At 39.4% G+C, this 23,328-nt stretch overlaps 1 protein-coding gene and 2 long non-coding RNA genes across 5 annotated transcripts in view; 2 read left to right on the top strand and 1 right to left on the bottom strand.

The window, feature by feature from the left end:
- LOC126986367 (CD109 antigen-like) overlaps window positions 1-8,021 on the top strand; it is a 31,162-nt gene extending 23,141 nt beyond the window's left edge. For both annotated transcript variants that reach the window (XM_050842422.1, XM_050842421.1), the window contains 7 exons: window positions 108-241; window positions 1,255-1,493; window positions 2,740-2,904; window positions 3,909-4,105; window positions 4,487-4,688; window positions 5,714-5,822; window positions 7,791-8,021. In XM_050842422.1, coding sequence (XP_050698379.1) covers window positions 108-241; window positions 1,255-1,493; window positions 2,740-2,904; window positions 3,909-4,105; window positions 4,487-4,688; window positions 5,714-5,822; window positions 7,791-8,017 — 1,273 coding nt within the window. In that variant the 3' untranslated portion in view covers window positions 8,018-8,021. The remainder of the gene's footprint in view (window positions 1-107; window positions 242-1,254; window positions 1,494-2,739; window positions 2,905-3,908; window positions 4,106-4,486; window positions 4,689-5,713; window positions 5,823-7,790) is intronic.
- Window positions 8,022-8,687: 666 nt separating this feature from the next.
- Window positions 8,688-9,953, bottom strand: LOC126986369 (uncharacterized). The gene is made up of 4 exons (XR_007739639.1): window positions 9,805-9,953; window positions 9,253-9,699; window positions 8,978-9,118; window positions 8,688-8,836 (listed from the first exon to the last, which is right to left on the bottom strand). It is a non-coding gene; the product is annotated as an uncharacterized LOC126986369 (long non-coding RNA).
- Window positions 9,577-15,254, top strand: LOC126986368 (uncharacterized). 2 transcript variants are annotated; one of them, XR_007739637.1, is made up of 3 exons: window positions 9,577-9,724; window positions 9,830-11,465; window positions 11,612-13,055. It is a non-coding gene; the product is annotated as an uncharacterized LOC126986368 (long non-coding RNA). The 2 variants fall into 2 exon arrangements; XR_007739638.1 differs by lacking the exon at window positions 9,577-9,724 and adding an exon at window positions 13,608-15,254 and having other exon boundaries at window positions 11,321-11,465; window positions 11,612-13,323.
- The last annotated feature ends 8,074 nt before the right edge of the window (window positions 15,255-23,328 follow it).

The raw sequence follows: 23,328 nt of genomic DNA, 5'->3' as shown, positions 1-23,328 counted from the left end.
GTTTGTGACGCCCCATTCGGCAAAGACTAAGGGCCGTATTACAAGTTGAATCCGAGAAGTTTCGGGTCGCTATAGAGTTATTCATTTATTTTATTATTCTTTGTCAGGTACCTGGAGAGAGAGCTGGCCTACGTAACCGACCCGTACGACCTGGCCATCGTGGCGTACGCACTCTCGCTCGCCAACTCAGTGGACAAGGAGACGGCCTATGGCATGCTGGACCGGAAGAAGAGGAAGGAGAGTGAGTGTTTTGGGGTTTCAATTCTGTATTTTTATTTAGATAGTCATTGATCAACATTTTTTTCATTTGTCTTTTTTATTTAGAAAGTCATTTCTTAACATTTTTTTCACGTTTTGGGGTTTTGTTTGTGTATTTTTTTTTAGATAGTCATTTATTAACATTTTTTTCATGTTTTGGGGTTTCGTTTGTGTATTCTTATTTAGATAGTCATTTATTAACATTTTTTTCGTGTTTTGGGGTGTCATTTGTGTATTTTTATTTAGATAGTCATTTATTAACATTTTTTTCATGTTTTGGGGTTTCGTTTGTGTATTTTTATTTAGATAGTCATTTATTAACATTTTTTTCAAGTTTTGGGGTTTCGATTCTGTATTTTTATTTAGATAGTCATTGATCAACATTTTTTTCGTGTTTTGGGGTTTCATTTGTGTATTTTTATTTAGATAGTCATTGATAAGCATTTTTTTCACGTTTGTTTTGTTTTTTTCTTTTCTCCACATTTTTGTATATTTTTTTGTATTTGGTGTTATTTTTTCTTAGCATTTTTATTTATTTTATTCATTTTTTTTACTTTTTTTTGTTTATGGTTTTCTTTATTTTATTCTATTTTTATTTTCTCTGCATTTTTACAGTTTTGTTTCTAATGTATTTTTTTTTCTTTTTATTCTGCATTTTTACACTTTTTTGTACTTAGTTTTCTTTTTTCTTTTATTTTCTCTGGATTTCTACATTTGTTTTTGGTGTTATTTTTTATTTCCATTCTCACACATTTTTATATATGGCTGTATTTTTTCTTTCTTTTTCTCTGCATTTTTATACACTTATTTATTTATTTATTTATTTATTTTAGTGTTTCATTATATCATCATCATCATTTAACGTCCATTTACCCCTATGGTGGGGTTGGACGGGATATGAGCCTCCTCCACTGTTGCCAGCCCATAGCCATTTCTTCCGTGATATTCAGCCTTTATTTTAGTGCTTGGTGTTATTTTTTCTTCCTCCCTCAACAGACGGGTTGATCTACTGGTCGAGGGAGAAGGTGGAGACCAACCGACGTGTTTACGAGAACAACCAACGTAACCTCCTGCAGCCCAAGTTTGAGCAGAAATGGGACTCACACGCTGTCGAGGCCACGTCCTACGCCCTCCTTGTCTATCTGATCCGCGACGGCATCGACATCGACCAGGAACGGATCGTAGAGTGGCTGAACGCAATGAGGATGCACGATGGCGGTTTCATCTCCACTGTGGTAAGGGTCAGGGGATAGATGTGTTAGGAATATTGGAATGGTAGAGAAGGGAGTTGTAGCCGTGTCATCATCATCATCATCATCATCATTTAACATCCATTTATTCCCTATGGTGGGGTTGGACGAGATATGAGCCTCCTCCACTGTTGCCGGTCCATATCTTCCTCCACCACCTTTCTCCACGTCTTCCTTGGCCTTTCTGGTGGTCTTCTGCGCTCTACCTCAAAATTCAGTGCATGTCTCAGGATGTGTTCTGCTCTTCTGTGTATTCCATTATATCTGGTGGAATGGTAAAGTTTTTCGAGTGTAAGGAATATTGGAATGCTAGTAAAGGGAACATTGAGGTGGAAGTGTGTGTATTCCTTCATCTGACTGCATGATAGGATAGATAAGGATGCAGGATAGATGTGGAGTGGTGGAATAGGATAAGGATACATAGTGGAAGCCTTATCTCCACTCTGGTAAAGGATGCTGGATAATTAGTATGATAGGATAGATAAGGATTCATGACAGGGTGGTGAGGGATGCTGGATAGATGTGAAATGGGTGAATATGATAAGGACGCAGAGTGGAAGCCTTATCTCCACTCTGGTAAAGGATGCTGGATAATTAGTATGATAGAATAGATAAGGATGCAAGACAGGGTGGTGAGGGATGCTGGATAGATGTGAAATGGGTGAATATGATAAGGATGCAGAGTGGAAGCCTTATCTCCACTCTTATAGGATGCAAGATATACAGTGTGATAGGATAGATAAGGATTCATGACAGGGGGGTAAGGATTGCAGGAACGATGTTGAGTGACTGAACGAAATATTGATGCACAGAAGCTTGCCAGAAACCATATTATAACCTTGTCCCCATTTCTACCTTGCCATAAACCATATCATACCCTTTGTCCTCATTTGTACCTTGCCAGAAACCATATCATAACCTTGTCCTCATTTGTACCTTGCCAGAAACCATATCATAACCTTGTCCTCATTTGTACCTTGCCAGAAACCATATCATAACCTTGTCCTCATTTGTACCTTGCCAGAAATCATATCATAACCTTGTCCTCATTTGTACCTTGCCAGAAACCATATCATAACCTTGTCCTCATTTGTACCTTGCCAGAAACCATATCATAACCTTGTCCTCATTTGTACCTTGCCAGAAATCATATCATACCTTTGTCCTCACTCATTCCCTTACTCTTCTCTGAGACTTACCAGCTGTTATCCACACACTCACACCCCCGCAGGACACGCTGGTGGCCATGCAGGCGCTGACGGAGTACTCCTACCGTGCCCGGCTGAGGGACATCACCGACATGCGGGTGTTGGTGGAGGCGACGGGTGAGAAGGGACGGCGGCCACACAATGTCGTGATCCCCAACAGCAACGTTTCCGAGATGCATTTCATCCCCGTAAGTTTGAGACGGAGTGAGGACGCATATGGAAAGATGAGAGGACAAAAAGAATGACCCGGAGAGATGACCTAGAGAAAGATAAAAGACATTGGCGAAGGAAAATAGACCAGATAGAAAGACAGAGACAGATAGATAGACACAGAAAACAAATAGACAGACATTGACAAAAAGGAGAGAGACACAGATGAACAGACAAATAGAGGAATGATGCAGAGACAACAGACACAGAAGAATGAGACAGACAGACAGACAGGCAAAGAGACAAAAGGATACTGATGGATAGACATTAAGACAGACACAGATGAACAGACAGAAGAATGAGACAGACAGACAGACAGGCAAAGAGACAAAAGGATACTGATGGATAGACATTAAGACAGACACAGATGAACAGACAGAAGAATGAGACAGACAGACAGACAGGCAAAGAGACAAAAGGATACTGATGGATAGACATTAAGACAGACACAGATGAACAGACAGAAGAATGAGACAGACAGACAGACAGGCAAAGAGACAAAAGGATACTGATGGATAGACATTAAGACAGACACAGATGAACAGACAGAAGAATGAGACAGACAGACAGACAGGCAAAGAGAAAAGGATACTGATGGATAGACATTAAGACAGACACAGATGAACAGACAGAAGAATGAGACAGACAGACAGACAGGCAAAGAGACAAAAGGATACTGATGGATAGACATTTAGACAGACACAGATGAACAGACAGAAGAATGAGACAGACAGACAGACAGGTTAAGGGAAGAATTAGCCAGAGAGACAGACAAACAGAAAAACAGAGTAGAATAAGATAGACAGATACAAAGAGGGAAGAATGAGGTTAACACTAAAATAGACAGACAAAGAGAGAAAAAATCAACACAAAAATTGGAGCGTAAGACAGCAGACAGCATCACAACCCACCACCACCACCATCACAACCCACCACCACCACTACTGCTAACCTCCACCCCCCCCTTGTCTCATCCCCAAAGGTCGATAACGTCTGGGGTATGGTCAATGTGGTGGCCAATGGTGCGGGTCAAGCCATTCTGCAGCTTGACGTGAGTTACGGGGTTGACTGGACCAACCTCAAGAAGCAGCCGCCAGTCGAGTCCTTTGAGCTCATGATCGACGAGGACTACTCTAAGTTCGGCAACAAGTCTCACTGCCTGGTGACTGTATGTGCTAGGTACGTAAGGGGGGAGAGGGGGGGGTATTTATTTATTTATTTGTTCATTTTTGTTGGTAAGGGAAGCAGCTCAAGGGTAAAAGTAAGGAATTAAAAAGAGCCTGTCAATCACTGCTCATGTAAAGTAAGTCTATAATTATTAGTGGCCTAAAGAGTGTGTGTGTGTGTGTGTGTGTGTGTGTGTGTGTGTGTGTGTGTGTGTGTTCTTCCTGTTCCCCTGTCTTACTTTACTTCTTTTTGTTTTGAATCTCTGTCTGCTAATTCTGCTTTCTTTGCTTCTGTCTGTCTCTGCCTGTACATAAAAGGTATAAACACACACACACACACACACACACACACACAGGAGCTAAGACTAACCATTCTCTCCTCTTCCCTCTACAGGTGGATCAATACTGTGGAGTCGGACACCAGCTCGGCCACAGTGATAGAGGTGGAGGTGCCGACGGGCTACGTGGCCTTCCAGATTGACCTTGAACGCAGCATTCACCAGGCCCAGGTCTCGCGCTCCTTCCCCTCGCTGCGAGATGTTATTGGCGGACATGGAGATACATTTGCCAAGAGGACTGTCTGGTTCTTTGACTATGTGAGTAGGACTTAGACTGTCTGGTTCTTTGACTATGTGAGTAGGACTTAGACTGTCTGGTTCTTTGACTATGTGAGTAGGACTTAGACTGTCTGGTTCTTTGACTATGTGAGTAGGACTTAGACTGTCTGGTTCTTTGACTATGTGAGTAGGACTTAGACTGTCTGGTTCTTTGACTATGTGAGTAGGACTTAGACTGTCTGGTTCTTTGACTATGTGAGTAGGACTTAGACTGTCTGGTTCTTTGACTATGTGAGTAGGACTTAGACTGTCTGGTTCTTTGGCTATGTGAGTAGGACTTAGACTGTCTGGTTCTTTGGCTATGTGAGTAGGACTTAGACTGTCTGGTTCTTTGGCTATGTGAGTAGGACTCTGTCTGGTTCTTTGGCTATGTGAGTAGGACTTAGACTGTCTGGTTCTTTGGCTATGTGAGTAGGACTTAGACTGTCTGGTTCTTTGGCTATGTGAGTAGGACTTAGACTGTCTGGTTCTTTGACTATGTGAGTAGGACTTAGACTGTCTGGTTCTTTGACTATGTGAGTAGGATTTGTTGTGGTTAAAGAACCTATGCTTGTAAGGTTAACCATTCCAACCAGTTCTTTTGTCATTTTAGTCAAGCAGATGAAAACTAATTAGTCTAAGCTAAGAAAACAGAAACATTTGCCAAGAAGACTGTAGTGTTTGTAAGGGTGACCAACTAACCTTAACCCTTTGACTGTGGATTTCCTACAAGAAGACATCACCAAGCTACAGGAATGGAGCAAAAAGTGGCTGCTACAAGGCATTGAAGAAAAATGTAGTCATGCACCTTAGGAGGGTAAATCCAGCATACCAATACCACATGGGAAACACTCCACTATCCACCACAGAGCCAGAGAAAGACCTGGGAGTATATGTTACCAGGCTACCAGTGAAGGCCAAATCCGTGCCAATCGCAGTGGAGGGGTTAACTCAACTAACCTTAATCAGACTCAAACACAAGTAAACACAAGCATGAATAAAGTGTTGTGTGTGTTGTGTTGCAGGTCCCGTCCAACACAACCTGGTGCTTTACCTACGAGATGAAGCGTTGGTACCCAGTCGCCAACTTGACCCGGGTTCGGATGGCTACCATATATGAGCAGTACCAGCCAGGTGAGAGAGAGAGAGAGAGAGAGAGAGGGAGAATGATGATGATGATGAGAATGAATTAAGGAGAAATAAAGATAAAAAGAGACAATGAGGACTTAGGTATATAGATAGGAGAGAGAGACAATTGTTTATTAATTAGAAGTATTTAGAGAGAGAGAGAGAGAGATGATGATGATGATGAGAATGAATTGAGGAAAAATAAAGATAGAAGAAGAGACAACGAGGGCTAGGTATATAGATAGGAGAGATCGACAATTGCTTATTAATTAGAAGTATTTAGAGAGAGAGAGAGAGAGAGAGATTTCTACCTAATATTATAACACTGAAGAGCCCATTTTTTATATTAGTAAGAAATATTTGGTGATTTAATAGTTCATATCCGGCTGTAGTTGCTTGTTTTGTGTGCTTAGTTAATTTTAGTAGGTTGAAATGTGTAGTTTTGATGTTTGGACTTAGTAATTTCCACCCCTTGATTATATATGTTATTTGTGTAGTTAAAAGTATTGATTGAATAGTTAAAAGTTGGCAGGATTAATAAGTCACCATCTGTGTTTTTATTCTCAAACTTCTAACTCGCTCACCACTTGCATTTATCTTTGTTTTTTCCACTTCAAATTCTACACTTGATAATTTTCTGATGCTGTTCTTTGTTTCCTATTTCCCTCTCTCTTTTTTTAATATACTTACCACTTAAATTTATCTTTGTTTTTTTCCACTTCAAATTCTACACTTGATAATTTTCTGATGCTGTTGTTTCTGTTTCCTATTTCCCTCTCTCTTTTTTTAATATACTTACCACTTAAATTTATCTTTGTTTTTTTCCACTTCAAATTCTACACTTGATAATTTTCTGATCCTGTTGTTCCTGTTTCCTATTTCCCTCTCTCTTTTTTTAATATACTTACCACTTAAATTTACCTTTGTTTTTTTCCACTTCAAATTCTACACTTGATAATTTTCTGATGCTGTTCTTTGTTTCCTATTTCCCTCTCTCTTTTTTTAATATACTTACCACTTAAATTTATCTTTGTTTTTTCCACTTCAAATTCTACACTTGATAATTTTCTGATGCTTTTGTCCTTTCTGTGTTTCCTATTGTCCACTTTTCCTGTACTTACCACTTGCATTTATCTTGGTTTTTTTCACTTCAAATTCTACACTTGATAATTTTCTGATGCTTTTGTCCTTTCTGTGTTTCCTATTGTCCACTTTTCCTGTACTTACCACTTGCATTTATCTTTGTTTTTTCCACTTCAAATTCTACACTTGATAATTTTCTGATGCTTTTGTCCTTTCTGTGTTTCCTATTGTCCACTTTTCCTGTACTTACCACTTGCATTTATCTTGGTTTTTTTCACTTCAAATTCTCCACTTGATACTTTTCTAATGCTGTTGTCCTTTCTATGTTTCCTATTTTCCACTTTTCCTATGTTTATATTTCCTGTTTTTTTTTTACTTTTTTTTCTAATCTCACTTTCCTTTCTCTATTTTCTTTTCTCAACTTCAAACTCTACACTTGACTTTCCTCTCCTCTTGTTGCCATTCTTGTGCTGTTGTCCTTTCTATGTTTTCCACTATTCCTATGTTTATATTTTCATTTTTTTCTATTTTTTTTCTAACCTCATTTTCCTTTCTCTATTTTCTTTTCTCGACTTCAAACTCTACAATTGAATTTTCTCCTCTCATATGTTTTCGGTTTCCTGTTTTCCACTTGATATAACTTTTTGCTTTTATCGAATTTCTTCACTCCTTTCTCCACTTCATTTTCTCTACTTCAAACTCTTCACTTAACTCTTCTCTACTTGTTATTCTTTTTCTGTTCTTTGGTTTCCTCCTAATACAACTTTTTATATTTTCTCTAATTTCTCCAATCCTTTCTCCACTCATTTTCTCAATTTCAAACTCCACTCATGTCTCTCCACTGCCACTCACTCACCATTCATCGTCACCTTCACCTCCGTCTCCGTCCAGAGCGCTTCCAAATGCTGATGCTCAACTCATCGGTGAATAGCCTGGACATCTGCGAGGTGTGTGGCTCCTACCAGTGCCCGTACTGCCCCATCTACAGCTCTGCGTTTGCCCTCACTCCTCCCCCGCTGTTGGCCCTATTTGTGGTATTCCTTGGCTCATTTGTGTCCCAGCTTCTTGCCCCGACCAGCACTTCCCTCTCCGGGGCTGTGAAGAGACGATACACATAGCTGGAGGTGTTGGTAAAGCCCTCATGATAATATTGCAAGCTCTTTTGGACATGAACCTCTTTTTTTCTCTTATTGCCTTGGCCATCTCTTCCCTTTCTGTGGCAATGAAGAAAAGATACACTTACTTAAGGGTGTTGGCAAAGCCCTCACTCAGTCCCTAGCAAAGTGTTAGGTACTGCAACTTCTGTCGGATATGAACTTTCATTTTCTTCCTGCCTCAGCCACCTCAGTCCTTCCTGTGGCTGTGAAAAGACAATGCACAGTTTGTGGTTTTGGTGTGGCCTCAAGGTCCAACCAAATCATAGGAGTCAAGCAAGCTCTTTTTAAATCAGCGAATCTACTTTCCTTCCTGCCCTTGCCACTATTTTCTGCTGTTGCAAAGAGAAAATGCTAGTGGTTTTGGTGAGGCTGCAGCCCTTACCAAATCATGAAAGCAATACAAGCTCTTTCTGATGAACTGGATACATTTTGCTTTCTTCAGTACAAGTTCTTTCTGATTAACTGATTCCATTATGCTTTCTCTTGTTGTCTGGTAATTTGGTTTCACTTGCGGTCATTTCTTGGAGTCCAGAGCCAGGCATATGGTTCCACGCATGCACAAACTCCTTGGTCGGTATCAGCTATTTCTAAAGGTCAAAGAGGGGGTCAGTTGGGTTCTACTGAGTGTTTCTTCAGGTTCATGGTACAGAGGAAGGGTCATACTACCACCAGGGTCATAAAACTACTACTGGAAATGCCTACAACTCCTATGAAAGCTTTGTCAAATAGGTGTTTTTGGGCGACGAAATGTCTTATGAGACGACCCCTTATGTCTTCTGCCTAGTTTACTGTTTATCTCATTGCCTTGATCTCTTGCGTCTTGTTTTCTGGTAATTTGGTTTCTCTTGCAGTCATTTCACGCAGTCCAGAGCCAGTCATATGATTCCACGCAGGCACAAACTCCTTATGTCTTTTGCCTACTTTATTTACTGTTTATCTCATTGCCTTGATCTCTTGCGTCTTGTTGTCTGGTAATTTGGTTTCACTTGCGGTCATTTCTTGCAGTCCAGAGCCAGTCATATGATTCCACGCAGGCACAAACTCCTTATGTCTTTTGCCTACCTTACTGTTTATCTCATTACCTTGATCTCTTGCGTCTTGTCTGGTAATTTGGTTTCTCTTGCAGTCATTTCTTGCAGTCCAGAGCCAGTCATATGATTCCACGCAGGCACAAACTCCTTATGTCTTTTGCCTACCTTACTGTTTATCTCATTGCCTTGATCTCTTGCGTCTTGTTGTCTGGTAATATGGTTTCACTTGCGGTCATTTCTTGCAGTCCAGAGCCAGTCATATGATTCCATGCAGGCACAAACTCCTTATGTCTTTTGCCTACCTTACTGTTTATCTCATTACCTTGATCTCTTGCGTCTTGGGTCCCCTTGATGCTGCTGGTGTCCTGTGCCACTAAATCATGTGGAGTGCAATACTACCCACTCTTCAAGCTGCCAAAATTCCTGCCCTCTTTGGTTTGAGCTCACCTGGGTTAGCCTCAATATTGGGCCTTTCCTTCCTTGCTCCTCCATAGTGTTACTTTTCACTCGCACAAGTAATAATAATGTGCAAGTGATCACAAGCTAGGAATTCAAAGTGTTCCTGCAGACTGATGGTTTTGGACAGTCAAGGAGAAAGTACTACATTTGAAACTAAAATGTAGAGTATGCCTGCAGGGTGAAGATTCTGAATGACCGGAGATTTACAGACATAGAAAAGAAAATGTAAAAGAAATAGTCGTACACTACATTTGAAACTAAAAATGTAGAGTATGTCTGTCAGGTGAAGATTCTGAATGACCGGAGATTTACAGGCATAAAAGAAAATGTAAAAGAAATAGTCGTACACTACATTTGAAACTAAAAATGTAGAGTATGCCTGTAGAGTGAAGATTCTGAATGACCGGAGATTTACAGGCATAGAAAAAAAAATGTATAAGAAATAGAAGTACACTACATTTGAAACTAATAATGTAGAGTATGCCTGTAGAGTGATGATTCTAAATAACTGAGAAAAAACCAGGATTATGAAAGAAAATATATAAGAAAGAGAAGAACGTACACTACATTGGAAACTATTCATGTAGTGTTTAATGATACAGATGACACGTTTCCTGTGTTTGAAGAGGACAAGTTGGGGCTCACGGCACAGAGGAACCACAAAGCTCAATAACAAGTCAATAGCAGTGCAGTACAGAGTGCCAACCTGTGAAGTGCGCCAAATGTGAACAGTGAAGTACAAGCCCGCAATGTACAACCTCCTAGAATGTAAACAGTGAATGATTTGATTACCGATGCAGTGAGTTGGTGAGGGATAAACATTGAATGGGAAGGTTCTGCAGTAGGAAAGCAACCCATGATCCGCTCCCTCACGCCAGATGAAAACGAAGAAAAGTTTTTATGAATGAGGTATCAATGAAACAAGTGTATATCATGATGAGAGAAATACATCACAAATTTCAGTCCATACAGTGCACGGCTTCACTGTAAATCAAAGGAAATGTGTTTTATGGATAAATTATTGATTAAGCAAGTACATGATATTTTAAGAGCGTTTTATAGTACGGTAAGTTTCATGTTATACAGTGCCCAGGCGTACAGTGTGTGGCGAGCAGCAATGCCAGATGGTCCTGCTCAGCCTCTTGTATTTACCGTACCGATTTCCGGACCAAAAACTGCCTACCGTATTTTATTTTTACCTTGGTAGTGGAGCTAGTATAAGTGATTAGAAATAGGCCTCAATCTCTCACAATCATCCATCCAGATATAATCTATAATTTTTTTTTCACTTATTTTTTTAAATTTATAGGCAGTGTAAAATGGTTAATAACTGATGTCTTTTGGTAATAGTCACAGGGCAGAAACTGGTTAATACAAGGCTCTGAGTAGGACAGTCTGGCAGTGTTGGTGGAGAGGAGGAAGTTCTAAAGCCTTATATTCATAGTCTTAGTGTTGTAGTTTAACTTTTATTTCGTTAAGATGCAAACTGTATCATTTCTTGAGTCTGGGATCTGCAAGCTTACCGAAAGTCCTGCAGAGAGGTCTTACACTCAAGTTATAGTTAGATTTATAAGGATGCGTTCACTTCAGAGTAATTCTTTATATCCCAAGTATAAGATTTGTTTCATATTGGTTTCTTACATTGTTTTCTGAGTTTATTGAGATTTAGTTTTGTTCTTTGCCAAATTATTCTTTTCTTTGTTTTTATATATTCTCTCTCTCCGCTGAGGTTCTAGAAGTCTGAGTTAGTTCTTGAATATCTCCTCCAGGTATTTTTTTCCATTAATTTCTTACATTGTTTTCTGAGTTTATTGAGGTTTAGTTATGTAGTTCTTCGCCAAATGATTTTTTTCTTTGTTTTTATATATTCTCTCCGCTGAGGTTCTAGAAGTGAGTTAGTTCTTGAATATTTCCTCCAGGTATTTTTTTCCATTAATTTCCTTCATTGTTTTCTGAGTTTATTGAGGTTTAGTTATGTAGTTCTTCGCCAAATGATTTTTTTGTTTTTATATATTCTCTCCGCTGAGGTTCTAGAAGTGAGTTGGTTCTTGAATATCTCCTCCAGGTATTTTTTTCCATTAATTTCTTACATTGTTTTCTGAATTTATTGAGGTTTAGTTATGTAGCTTTTCGCCGAGTGTTTTTTCTTTGTTTTTATATATTCTTTCTCTCCGCTGAGGTTCTAGAAGTCTGAGTTAGTTCTTGAAAATCTCCTCCAGGTATTTTTTTCCATTAATTTCTTACATTGTTTTTCTGAATTTATTGAGGTTTAGTTATGTAGTTCTTCGCCAAATGATTTTTTTCTTTGTTTTTATATATTCTTTCTCTCCGCTGAGGTTCTAGAAGTCTGAGTTAGTTCTTGAATATCTCCTCCAGGTATTTTTTTCCCATTAATTTCATACATTCTTTTCTGAGTTTATTAAGGTTTAGCTATGCAGTTCTTTACCAAGTTATTATTTTTTTCATATCTTTCTTTACGCTGAGCTTGTACAGGTTTGAGTTAGTTTCCGAATAGCTCCTCCAGATATTTTCTTTTACACATGCGTTGAATGTGTCTAGGGAACTTAACGGACCTTGACAAAGCTTTCCCTGTCTTCATTGCTGTCTCCTAATTCCTTTCTCTGACTGTCGATATAAACGATACAAACAGGTCTCGGTGTCATAACAATCTTCTGTCCATTTATAACCCTGCACTCTATTTTGTTTTGTTTTTCTTTGATAATTTCTTACTTCTCTATTTTTTGTGGTAGTAGTCAATACGTATGATACAGATAAGCTTCAATCTCACCAATTTTCCGTCCATTGATAATCCTACATTGCTACATTGTGTTTTATTTTAAGTTTTATTGATTTATTTCTACCATATCTTATTTTTTTCTTTGGTTGTCGAGTTTATATAAATGATACAAATATGCTTCAGTCTCACCAATCTTCCGTCCATTGATAATCCTACATTGCTACACTGTGTTTTATTTTAAGTTTTATTGATGTATTTCTACCGTATCTTATTTTTTTCTCTGGTTGTCGAGTTTATATAAATGATACAGATAAGCTTCAATCTCACCAATCTTCCGTCCATTGATAATCCTACATTCCTACATTGTGTTTTATTTTAAGTTTTATTGATGTATTTCTACCGTATCCTGTTTTTTCTTTGGTTGTTGAGTTTATATAAATGATACAAATAAGCTTCAGTCTCACCAATCTTCCGTCCATTGATAATCCTACATTGCTACATTGTGTTTTATTTTAAGTTTTATTGATTTATTTCTACCGTATCCTGTTTTTTCTTTGGTTGTTGAGTTTATATAAATGATACAAATAAGCTTCAATCTCACCAATCTTCCGTCCATTGATAATCCTACATTGCTACACTGTGTTTTATTTTAAGTTTTATTGATTTATTTCTGCCATATTTTCTTTTTTTCTTTGGTTGTCGAGTTTATATAAATGATACAAATATGCTTTAGTCTCACCAATCTTCTGTCCATTATAATCCTACATTCCTACACTGTGTTTTATTTTAAGTTGTATCTATACCTTATTGTACTTTCCTCTGTTATATTTGATGTGGGTTTACTAATTTCCTCCTGCCTTATTTTATTTTTTATTTTTCTGGTTGTCAAGATATATACCTAATACAAATAAGCTTCAATCTCTTCGATCAATCCTCCTTTCTCTCGTGCTATATATGATCTTTTGTTGTTTTCTTTCCTATATTGATGCTTTCTCTGATAATAATATAGATAACACAAAATATAGGCGATAGAAATATAGGTTTCAATCTCTTCAAACAATCATCCATCCATTTATAATCCTCCTTTCTCTTGTGCTATATATGATCTATTGTTTTCTTTCCTATATTAATGCTTTCTCTGATAATAATATAAATAACAAAATATAAGCGATAGAAATACAGGCTTCAACCTCTTAACAATCATCCGTCCATTTATAATCCTCCTTTCTCTTGTGCTAAATATGACCTGTTGTTTTCTCCCCTATATTGATGCTTTTTTCTCATAACTATAGATAACAAAATACTATAAGTGATACAAATGTAGGCTTCAATCTCTTAACAATCATCCATCCATTTATAATCCTCCTTTCTCTTGTGCTATATATGTCCTGTTGTTTTCTCCCCTATGTTAATCCTTTTTTTTATATATATATATATAACTATAGATGATACAAAATATAAGTGATACAAAATTTTGATATAGGCCTCAATCTCAACAACCATCCGTCCACTGATAATCCTGCCTTCTACTGTGTTATATTTTGATGTTTTGATGTTGAATAGTTGTCGTGTTAATCATTGTGAGTTCCAAGTGCATGCCTGAGCTGTGTCGATGTAAGTTACCATGCCGTCCACTAGTGACACAGAGGAGTATATGGGGACAAAGTAGTTGGTCTGAAGCACTGGTAGTCTTGTGTGTGTCTTGTGTTGTGGTGTTGTTAGTGCAGCTAATGGTGTAGTGTTGCGCCTCATTCTTTAACCCGGTAGCAGCAGGGATCATGTTTCTTAATGGTCCCTCTAAGCGAGAAAAATGAGAAAAAATCATCACTCACACAAACCATTTCAAAATATATATCAAAGCATTTGTGATCAGTTTATGCATCATCTATTTTTTGGGGGTTTATGTCATGGCACAAATTTAGCCCATCGCTGCTACACGGTAAAGCCACAAATTTGGCCCGTCGCTGCTACCGGGTTAAATGTCGTATTAGTCTTCGTCAACAGTAAAGTTGCAGAGTTGTCTTTTTTACCTGTTTTTCAAGGCATGGTTAGTTCTTTTATTGATTTTCTTTGTATCGCATATTACGTCAATGCTGTGCATATCCAATAGTTTCAACTGGAGCACCGCTTAGTGGGCATTTTTGTTGATTTTTTATTTTGTTGCCCTTGAGCTGTCTCCCTGCTGTAAAAAAAAGGTCCCAAAAAGGAATTAAAAAGCCAAACTAGCCACACCTTAATACTAATACAACGTTTCAGTAATCTACCTTTAGCATTGATCCATATGTCTATAGGTTAATTTTAGGGCATTTATTTATCCATATATTGTGCTATGCTGTTAAGGCAAGAAATAAAACACACACACACACACACACACACACACACACACACACATGCATACCAAGACCAAGCTTACGTAGTGGTTGATTGTATGTTCCCCACCTTGAGCAGAAATGGAACTTGATAGAGGAAAGAATTAATGAATAAATAAACAAACCACCAATGTTTAAAATAAGTCTTGCCATTAGTTCAATACACAAGATAACACAATTTTCCGTGTTTTGAATTTTCACATTACTCAAAACAGCAAAGATAAGCTATAATGTCTTTTTACTACTTATTACTAGTATTATTTTATCATTTATTTATTTATTTTTTCTTTTATTCTTTACCTGTACTCTATAGCGCCGGTAGACCATTTGGTGGGGCCTGGTGATTCCCTTCCGTTTTGGCGCAGGGAAATGTTTATAGTGGCGCCATTTATTACCCGTGATAATGGAACAATTCTGGGTTTGAAGTGGCTGTTATGCTTACCATCAACGGCAGTAAACATAGATAAGCAAAGCGTGTCTGGAGTTGATCATGCTGTAAAGTTTAGTAGAGGAAAGACGCGCATGTTATCCGCGCATTGCAGGAGATGATGGAGTGATTGTGTCTAAAAAATAGTGGATAGGCTATACAGAAAAAAAATAGCAATGGTGAGTGTCTTAAAAATAGTAGACATACAGAAAAAAAAATAGCAACAGTGAGTCTTCAAAAAAGTTGATATACAAAAAAAAAAAAAAATAGCAACGGTGAGTGTCTTAAAAATAGTAGACATACAGAAAAAAAATAGCAACAGTGAGTCTTCAAAAAAGTTGATATACAAAAAAAAAAAAAAATAGCAACGGTGAGTGTCTTAAAAATAGTGGATATACAGAAAAAAAAATACCAACTAAGCCAATCGTGTCAAGCTGCTGGATCTTGCGGTGAAAGTCTAGTCGAGAAAATCCACTTCAATTCCACTTATTCCACTTGATAACGGAACGATTCATGTTTAAAAATGGTTGATGCATGCAAAATCCGACCCTTCCCCCCTACACACAAAAAAGGCTTGGAGTAAAAATATTAAAATGCGCCAAAGTCTAACGGAGGACAGTCACACCTGCCAATCATTTACGACAGGTGATTAACAGGACGATTCTTAGTTATTTAAATGCATAATGCACCCCCCCCCTCCCTCCCCCCCCAAAAAAAATATTGAAAGAAAAGTAAGCTAGTGGAGTCTGTGTGAAAAGGTTTTGAAAGGCTGATAAACTTAATAATATATATATACTTGCAACAATAAACTATCAATCAATCAATATGAGGTATGTAATTGATTATGCCAAGCGAAGGAAAGATACAGTTACCCCCAGTTATCTATAGATGGTAATATATTGTCTTCCAAAAATAGTTGATATGGATGAAAAAAAAATGAAAAAAGGCTTTGAAAGGCTGACAAACTTAATAAATGTGAAGTAATTGATTATGCCAAGAGAAGGAAAGATACAGTTACCCCCAGTTTTCTATAGATGGTAATATATTGTCTTCCAAAATAGTTGATATGGATGAAAAGACAGTTAAAAGGTTTTGAAAGGGTGATAAACTTAATAAATATGAAGTAATTGATTATACTAAGCAAAGGGAAGACACAGTTGCCACCAGTTATCTATAGATGTTAAAATATATTGTCTTCCAAAATAGTTGATGTGGATAAAAAGAAAAACGGTGATCGTGTTTGAAAAGTATTGTCAAAGATAAGTGAAGACAATTATATTAAGTAGCCTACACACACTTCCCGTCCTGTACCCACAACCTCTCTTCCATAGCTTTAAATTTCGTCAACCTACCACTATTTATAGGCTCACAGAACTGCCCATGGAGATACCCACAAGGCCACAACAACTTACGAATGCCTTATCAAATGTGAGTATAGGCCCCGAAATACTAGAGAAATGCGTCTAAGAAGAAATAATACCCAGCCGTTTACAGCAGAGGATAATAAAACTCTTAGTGTTACAACAGCTTGATGGCCCCTGACGAAACATGGAAGATAAGCTTATGAAGTAAATCGGGCTTGTCATGGCTGCTTACTGGCCCTTGTGTACGACTGCCAGGGCCACTGAATCAAGCGCAGGCGATGGGAGAAAGCTTATAATTTGTAGTAATTAATGGGCGTAAGCGATTTTCCTTCTTTTAGTCTCAAGGGAATGGCCGCGGAAGGGGGAGCTTAATCTGTATAGTAATTAATGACCGTATGGGTGATATTCCTTCTTTTAGTCTCAAGGGAATGGCCGCGGAAGGGGGAGCTTAATCTGTATAGTGATTTTCCTTCTTTTAGTCTCAAGGGAATGGTCGCGGAAGGGAGAGCTTAATCTGTATAGTGATTTTCCTTCTTTTAGTCTCAAGGGAATGGTCGCGGAAGGGGGAGCTTAATTTGTAGTGATTTTCCTTCTTTTAGTCTCAAGGGAATGGTCGCGGAAGGGGGAGCTTAATCTGTATAGTGATTTTCCTTCTTTTAGTCTCAAGGGAATGGTCGCGGAAGGGAGAGCTTAATCTGTATAGTGATTTTCCTTCTTTTAGTCTCAAGGGAATGGTCGCGGAAGGGGGAGCTTAATCTGTATAGTGATTTTCCTTCTTTTAGTCTCAAGGGAATGGTAGCGGAAGGGAGAGCTTAATCTGTATAGTGATTTTCCTTCTTTTAGTTTCAAGGGATGGTCGCGGAAGGGGGAGCTTAATCTGTATAGTAATTTTCCTTCTTTTAGTCTCAAAGGATTGGCCGCGGAAGGGAGAGCTTAATCTGTATAGTGATTTTCCTTCTTTTAGTCTCAAGGGAATGGTCGCGGAAGGGGGAGCTTAATCTGTATAGTGATTTTCCTTCTTTTAGTCTCAAGGGAATGGCCGCGGAAGGGGGAGCTTAATCTGTATAGTAATTATATAGTTGATTTTCCTTCTTTTAGTCTCGAGAATAGCTGCGGAAGGGATCAAGAACTTGTGATATGGGCGTATGGGTGATTTTCCTTCTCTTGTCTCCCGCTCTCGTGAACTTGGCTGGCACTTCTGCGTGGAGACTTATAAAAGGTTATTGATTAATGCTTGGTGTGTGAACATGAGCAAGGGGACGCATTGTACAGTGGTAGTAGTTAGTATGCTTGTAGTAGTAGTAGTAGTAGTAGTAGTAGTAGTAGTAGTAGTAGTAGTAATAACAACAACCTCTTACAATGCTCCCCTTCATCACCACCATCACCACCACAAAGTCCACTACGCGAATCACACATCGATCTAACCTCCTCCTCCACCCTAGTAAGAGTAGTAAGCTACGCAATATAATGAAATGCAACACAAACCAATGAAATGCAACACAAAAATGCAATGGAACACAATACAATGAGATGCAACACAATACAATGAAATGCAACACAAAACAATAAAATGGAACACAAAACAATTAAATGGAACATAGTAGAATGAACTGCAACACAATACAATAAAATACAACACAATACAACGAGATGGCGCGTAAGTAGTAGTGGTAGGAGAGAGAGAGAGAGAGAGAGAGAGAGAGAGAGAGAGAGAGAGAGAGAGAGACTTCATACTTATCGGGTACAGGACGTGTATAGTGCAGAACACACACACACACACACACACACAGACACACACACACGAGTAGTTATACATAAAAAAAAACAAGAACAAAAAATGCAAGAACTGAACACGCATGCTACATTAACTTGGTCATGACGCGTACCGAACAGGACACACACACACACACACACACACACACAGAAACGCACATGAATAACTGACCTTGAAGAGAGAGAGAGATAGAGAGAGAGGGAGAGTTACCAGTTCATGTTTTCCTCTATTCACGCAACTAATGAAAACAGAAAAAAAAAATAACAACAAAGAATCATGATCAGCGAAAACCATATCACCATTACCATCACCACCATCGTCACCATCACCACTACCACCATCATCATCACCACGCGGAAGTGAATAAATGATGATGACGCGGCGTTGGGGAGGAACAGAGGTGATAGTGACGTGACGTTAGAGGAAGCAATGATAGTAAGCTGATAGGGGAAGGGGGGGAGGGGGGTGAAGGGGGGTAATGGGGTGGGGCGCGGTGAGGCGTGTTGGGGTGGTGGAGGCCGTTTGAGAGGCGGTAGTGGGTGGTGGAAGAGTGGATTATGAGGATCAAGAACTGGTGATGGGTGGGAAGAATGGGTGACAATGGGGAAGGGGTGATGATGGGTGGAGGTGAATGGTTAACAGTAATAGCTAGGTGGTGATGGGTGGATTGGTGCCCTAGTGAATGGAGAGATTGGAAGAAGTAGTGATGATTAGGAATGTGGAAGAGTGGATGAGAATGGGTAAGGACTGGTGATGGGTGGAGGTGAATGGTTAACAGTAATAGGTGGTGATGGGTGGATTGGTGCACGAGTGAATGGAGAGATTGAAAGAAGTGGTGATCGTTAGGAATGTGGAAGAGTGGATGAGAATGGGTAAGGACTGGTGATGGGTGGAGGTGAATGGTTAACAGTAATAGGTGGTGATGGGTGGATTGGTGCACTAGTGAATGGAGAGATTGAAAGAAGTAGTGATGGTTAGGAATGTGGAAGAGTGGATGAGAATGGGAAAGGATTGGTGATGGGTGGTGGAGGAGACGGAGGGTGGCAAGAGAGGCAGTGATAGGTGGAGAGGAACAAGGGAAGTGGAGAGGGAGGGAGAGAGAAGCTGAGTCAACCTGTTAAAAAAAAAAAAAAAAAAAAAAGAGGTGCTGATCATGGTGGTGGGGGGGGGGGGAGGGGCGGTGGTGGCGGTGATGTTAGTGGTGATGATGGTGGAGGGGGGCAGGGGGGGAGGGGGCAGGGAAGCAGTGAAAATGGTAGTGTTATATTAATAAAAAATAAAAAAAACATTCTTTATTTTATACATTTCTTTCCTATTTTCCTGTTTTTAATTATACATGCCATTGGGTGGAATAAAAAGTAGCTAATATTATTTTTTTTAGTGGAGGGAGCTATGCTGTGGTGATGGGGAATGTATTGTGTATGGGTGGAGTGGGGTAATAGTAGGTGGAGCAGACTGTAGAATTGGGTGGGAAAGTGTAGTGGGAGCAGTGGAGAAGGGTGGATATGATCGAGGTGAGGTGGAAGAGGGTGAAATGGGTGGAGGGGCAGGTGGAGGAGGGTGGCAGAGGAGGAGCAATGAATGGAAGGAAGGGTGGATGAGGGGTGGCAGGGGAGGAGCAAAGCGAAGATTGAGGTGGAGTAGAGTGGATAAGAGGAGGAGCAATGGGTGGAGAGGAGGGGTGGAGGAGGAGAGCAACGGAAGAAGGTGGAGGAAAAGAGGGGGATGGATAAGAGGAGGAGCAATGGGTGGAGAGAAGATAGAGGTGGAGGAAATGGGTTGAGAAGCAGGTGGAGGAGAAGGAAAACTGGGTGAAGAAAGTTGAGTAGGGGGAGGAGGGTGAAAGGGAGTGGAGGAGGAGTAATTGGGGAAGAAGATAGAGGTGGAGGAGAAGGAGCAATGGGTGGAGGAAAAGGGTGGAGGAGAAGGAAAACTGGGTGAAGAAAGTTGAGTAGGGGGAGGAGGGTGGAAGGGAGTGGAGGAGGAGTAATTGGGGAAGAAGGGAGCGGTGGAGGAGGAGGAGCAATGGGTGGAGGAAAAGGGTGGAGGAGAAGGAAAACTGGGTGAAGAAAGTTGAGTAGGGGAGGAGGGTGGAAGAGAGTGGAGGAGGAGTAATTGGGGAAGAAGGGAGAGGTGGAGGAGGAGGAGGAGCAATGGGTGGAGAGAAGATAGAGGTGGAGGAAGTGTGTGGAGGAGGGTGGAAGGGAGTGGAGGAGGGGTAATTGAGGAAGAAGGGAGAGGTGGAGGAGGAGGAGTAATTAGGGAAGAAGGGAGTGGTGGAGGAGGAGGAGCATTATGGGTGGAGGAGGAGGTGGAGGAAAGTGGACTGGGTTATTCAAGTGCGTGGTACATCATTCTTGCGTCATTGTTCACCCCCTCACCCCCCCCACCAGTACCACCACGTACCCGGCTTATATTTTCTCGAGGGTATTGGCAACATTGTCTCGAGGCACACATCATCATCATCATCAGCTGTCCTTGTTACCACGGCATCTATTTTAACTTTTGATCTATCGTAACAAAGGAAAAATTATATACCTTTTCTCATTTTCCCTTTTCCCCTTCCTTTTTCCCCATCATCAATATTATATTTAGCCTATACTTTTCAATAATCTTAATACATAGGCCTATACGTACGTTTATCATCTTCTATATCAACATCATTTGCTTATTAACACAAAACAAACTTATCTTTTATGTATAGTATCTTGCCCTTCCTAACTTAACCTTAATATTTTTTTTTTCCATATCATCAGTATCATATTTAGCCTATACCTTTCAGTACCCTTAATGCATAGGCCTACGTATCCATTTCATTTTCTCTATCAATCATTTGCTTATTAACACAAAACAAACAGTTATCTTTTATGTATAGTATCTTGCCCTTCCTAACTTAACCTTAATATTTTTTTCCCAATCATCAGTATCATATTTAGCCTATACCTTTCAGTACTCTTCATACATAGGCCTACCTTTTTAATTTTTTATATCATCAACATCATTTGCTTATTAAATACACAAAACAAACAGGCATCTTTTATGTATAGTATCTTTCCCTCCCTATCTTAACCTTAAGATTTCTTTTTTTCATATCAACAACATCGCTTACTTAACAACGTCTCTTACATACCCTCTCTATCTTCCCTATCATCATCTACTTATCAACAATTCACACATTCCCTTCCCCTTTTACTGTCCTCGTTATCATATACTTATCAACCCTTATCATTCCTGTAGTATGCATTCCTCGTGGAAGGCTATACAGCTCACATTTGACAAGGCTTTCGTAGGAGTTCTGAGCATTTCCAGGGGTAGTTTTATGACCCTGGTGGTAGTTTGACCCTTCTTCTGTACCACGAACCTAAATACCCACACATTTGATAAGGCTTTCGTAGGAGTTCTGAGCATTTCCAGGGGTAGTTTTATGACCCTGGTGATAGTTTGACCCTTCTTCTGTACCACGAACCTAAATACCCACACATATTTGACAAGGCTTTCGTAGGAGTTCTGAGCATTTCCAGGGGTAGTTTTATGACCCTGGTGATAGTTTGACCCTTCTTCTGTACCACGAACCTAAATACCCACACATTTGACAAGGCTTTCGTAGGAGTTCTGAGCATTTCCAGGGGTAGTTTTATGACCCTGGTGATAGTTTGACCCTTCTTCTGTACCACGAACCTAAATACCCACACATTTGACAAGGCTTTCGTAGGAGTTCTGAGCATTTCCAGGGGTAGTTTTATGACCCTGGTGATAGTTTGACCCTTCTTCTGTACCACGAACCTAAATACCCACACATTTGATAAGGCTTTCGTAGGAGTTCTGAGCATTTCCAGGGGTAGTTTTATGACCCTGGTGATAGTTTGACCCTTCTTCTGTACCGTGAACCTAAAAAAACACTTATGAGAACCCGACTGATATCCTTTTTTGACCTTTGAAAATAGTTGATCTTCCTTCCTTTTTTTTCTCATTTCCATATTTCATTCCATTTTTTTTTTTTTTTATTATTTTTACTTATGTCGCCTTCAAAACAACAGATCTTCATTTCAACGTTATTTTTAGGGTGGTATTACAAGGCACTTTTGCTTCTCACATTAACAAATTCTAAAGGTCATAGAGGGGGTCAATCAGGTTCTAATGAGTGTTTCTTCAGGTTCATGGTACAGAGGAAGGGTCACACTACCACCAGGGTCATAGAACTACTCCTGGAAATGCCCACAATTCCTACGAAAGCCTTGTCAAATTAGTGTTCTTGGGCGATGAAATATCTTAAAATACGACCCATATTATTCCTGTTCGTATACCCACATAGCCTGTACTTATCAATACCATCTTACACTGACCTAGGCTATTTAATTAAGATGTTTTACCGTACACTTAAGCACTGGAAACAAACACAAGAATGAAACAACGCAGAGAAAAAAAATTAAAGTAAGGCGTCAGAGAGAGAGAGAGAGAGATTGCAAGGCCTGACTCCTGTTTTACCATACACTTAAGCACTGGACACAAACACAAGAATGAAACAAACGCAGAAAGAAAAACTCATTCTAAAGCAAGGCGTCAGAGAGAGAGAGAGAGAGAGAGAGAGAGAGAGAGAGAGATTGCAAGGCCTGACTCCTGTTTTACCATACACTTAAGCACTGGACACAAACACAAGAATGAAACAAACGCAGAAAGAAAAACTCATTCTAAAACAAGGCGTCAGAGAGAGAGAGAGAGAGAGAGAGAGAGAGAGAGAGATTGCAAGGGCTAATTCCTTTTATGTTTTGCTGTCGGCGCTGTAAGCATTTAGACGGGCATGGCAGAAGTAGAGGCTGCCTTCTTTGTGTGTGTGTGTGTGTGTGTGTGTGTGTGTGTGTACTCTATCCCTTCTTCCCTTCATTTATTTTGTTTGAAGTTCATTAAGTAAAAGTTAATAATGAACCTTAGCAGTTAACATAAAAAAAAAATTAAGTCCAAACCAATTTTTTTTTTTATTTCCTTACTTTGTCTAGTCTTAATTGTGTGTGTGTGTGTGTGTGTGTGTGTGTGTGTGTGTGTACGCTTTCATCACGTTTGCCTGCAGTTCTAAGATTACGTAACATTTCTTCCTCGAATCAACATATACATAC

Source organism: Eriocheir sinensis, chromosome 61 (genome assembly GCF_024679095.1).
Source record: "Eriocheir sinensis breed Jianghai 21 chromosome 61, ASM2467909v1, whole genome shotgun sequence".
NCBI classification, from domain to species: Eukaryota; Metazoa; Arthropoda; class Malacostraca; order Decapoda; family Varunidae; genus Eriocheir; species Eriocheir sinensis.
This window is presented reverse-complemented; position numbering and strand designations above follow the sequence as displayed.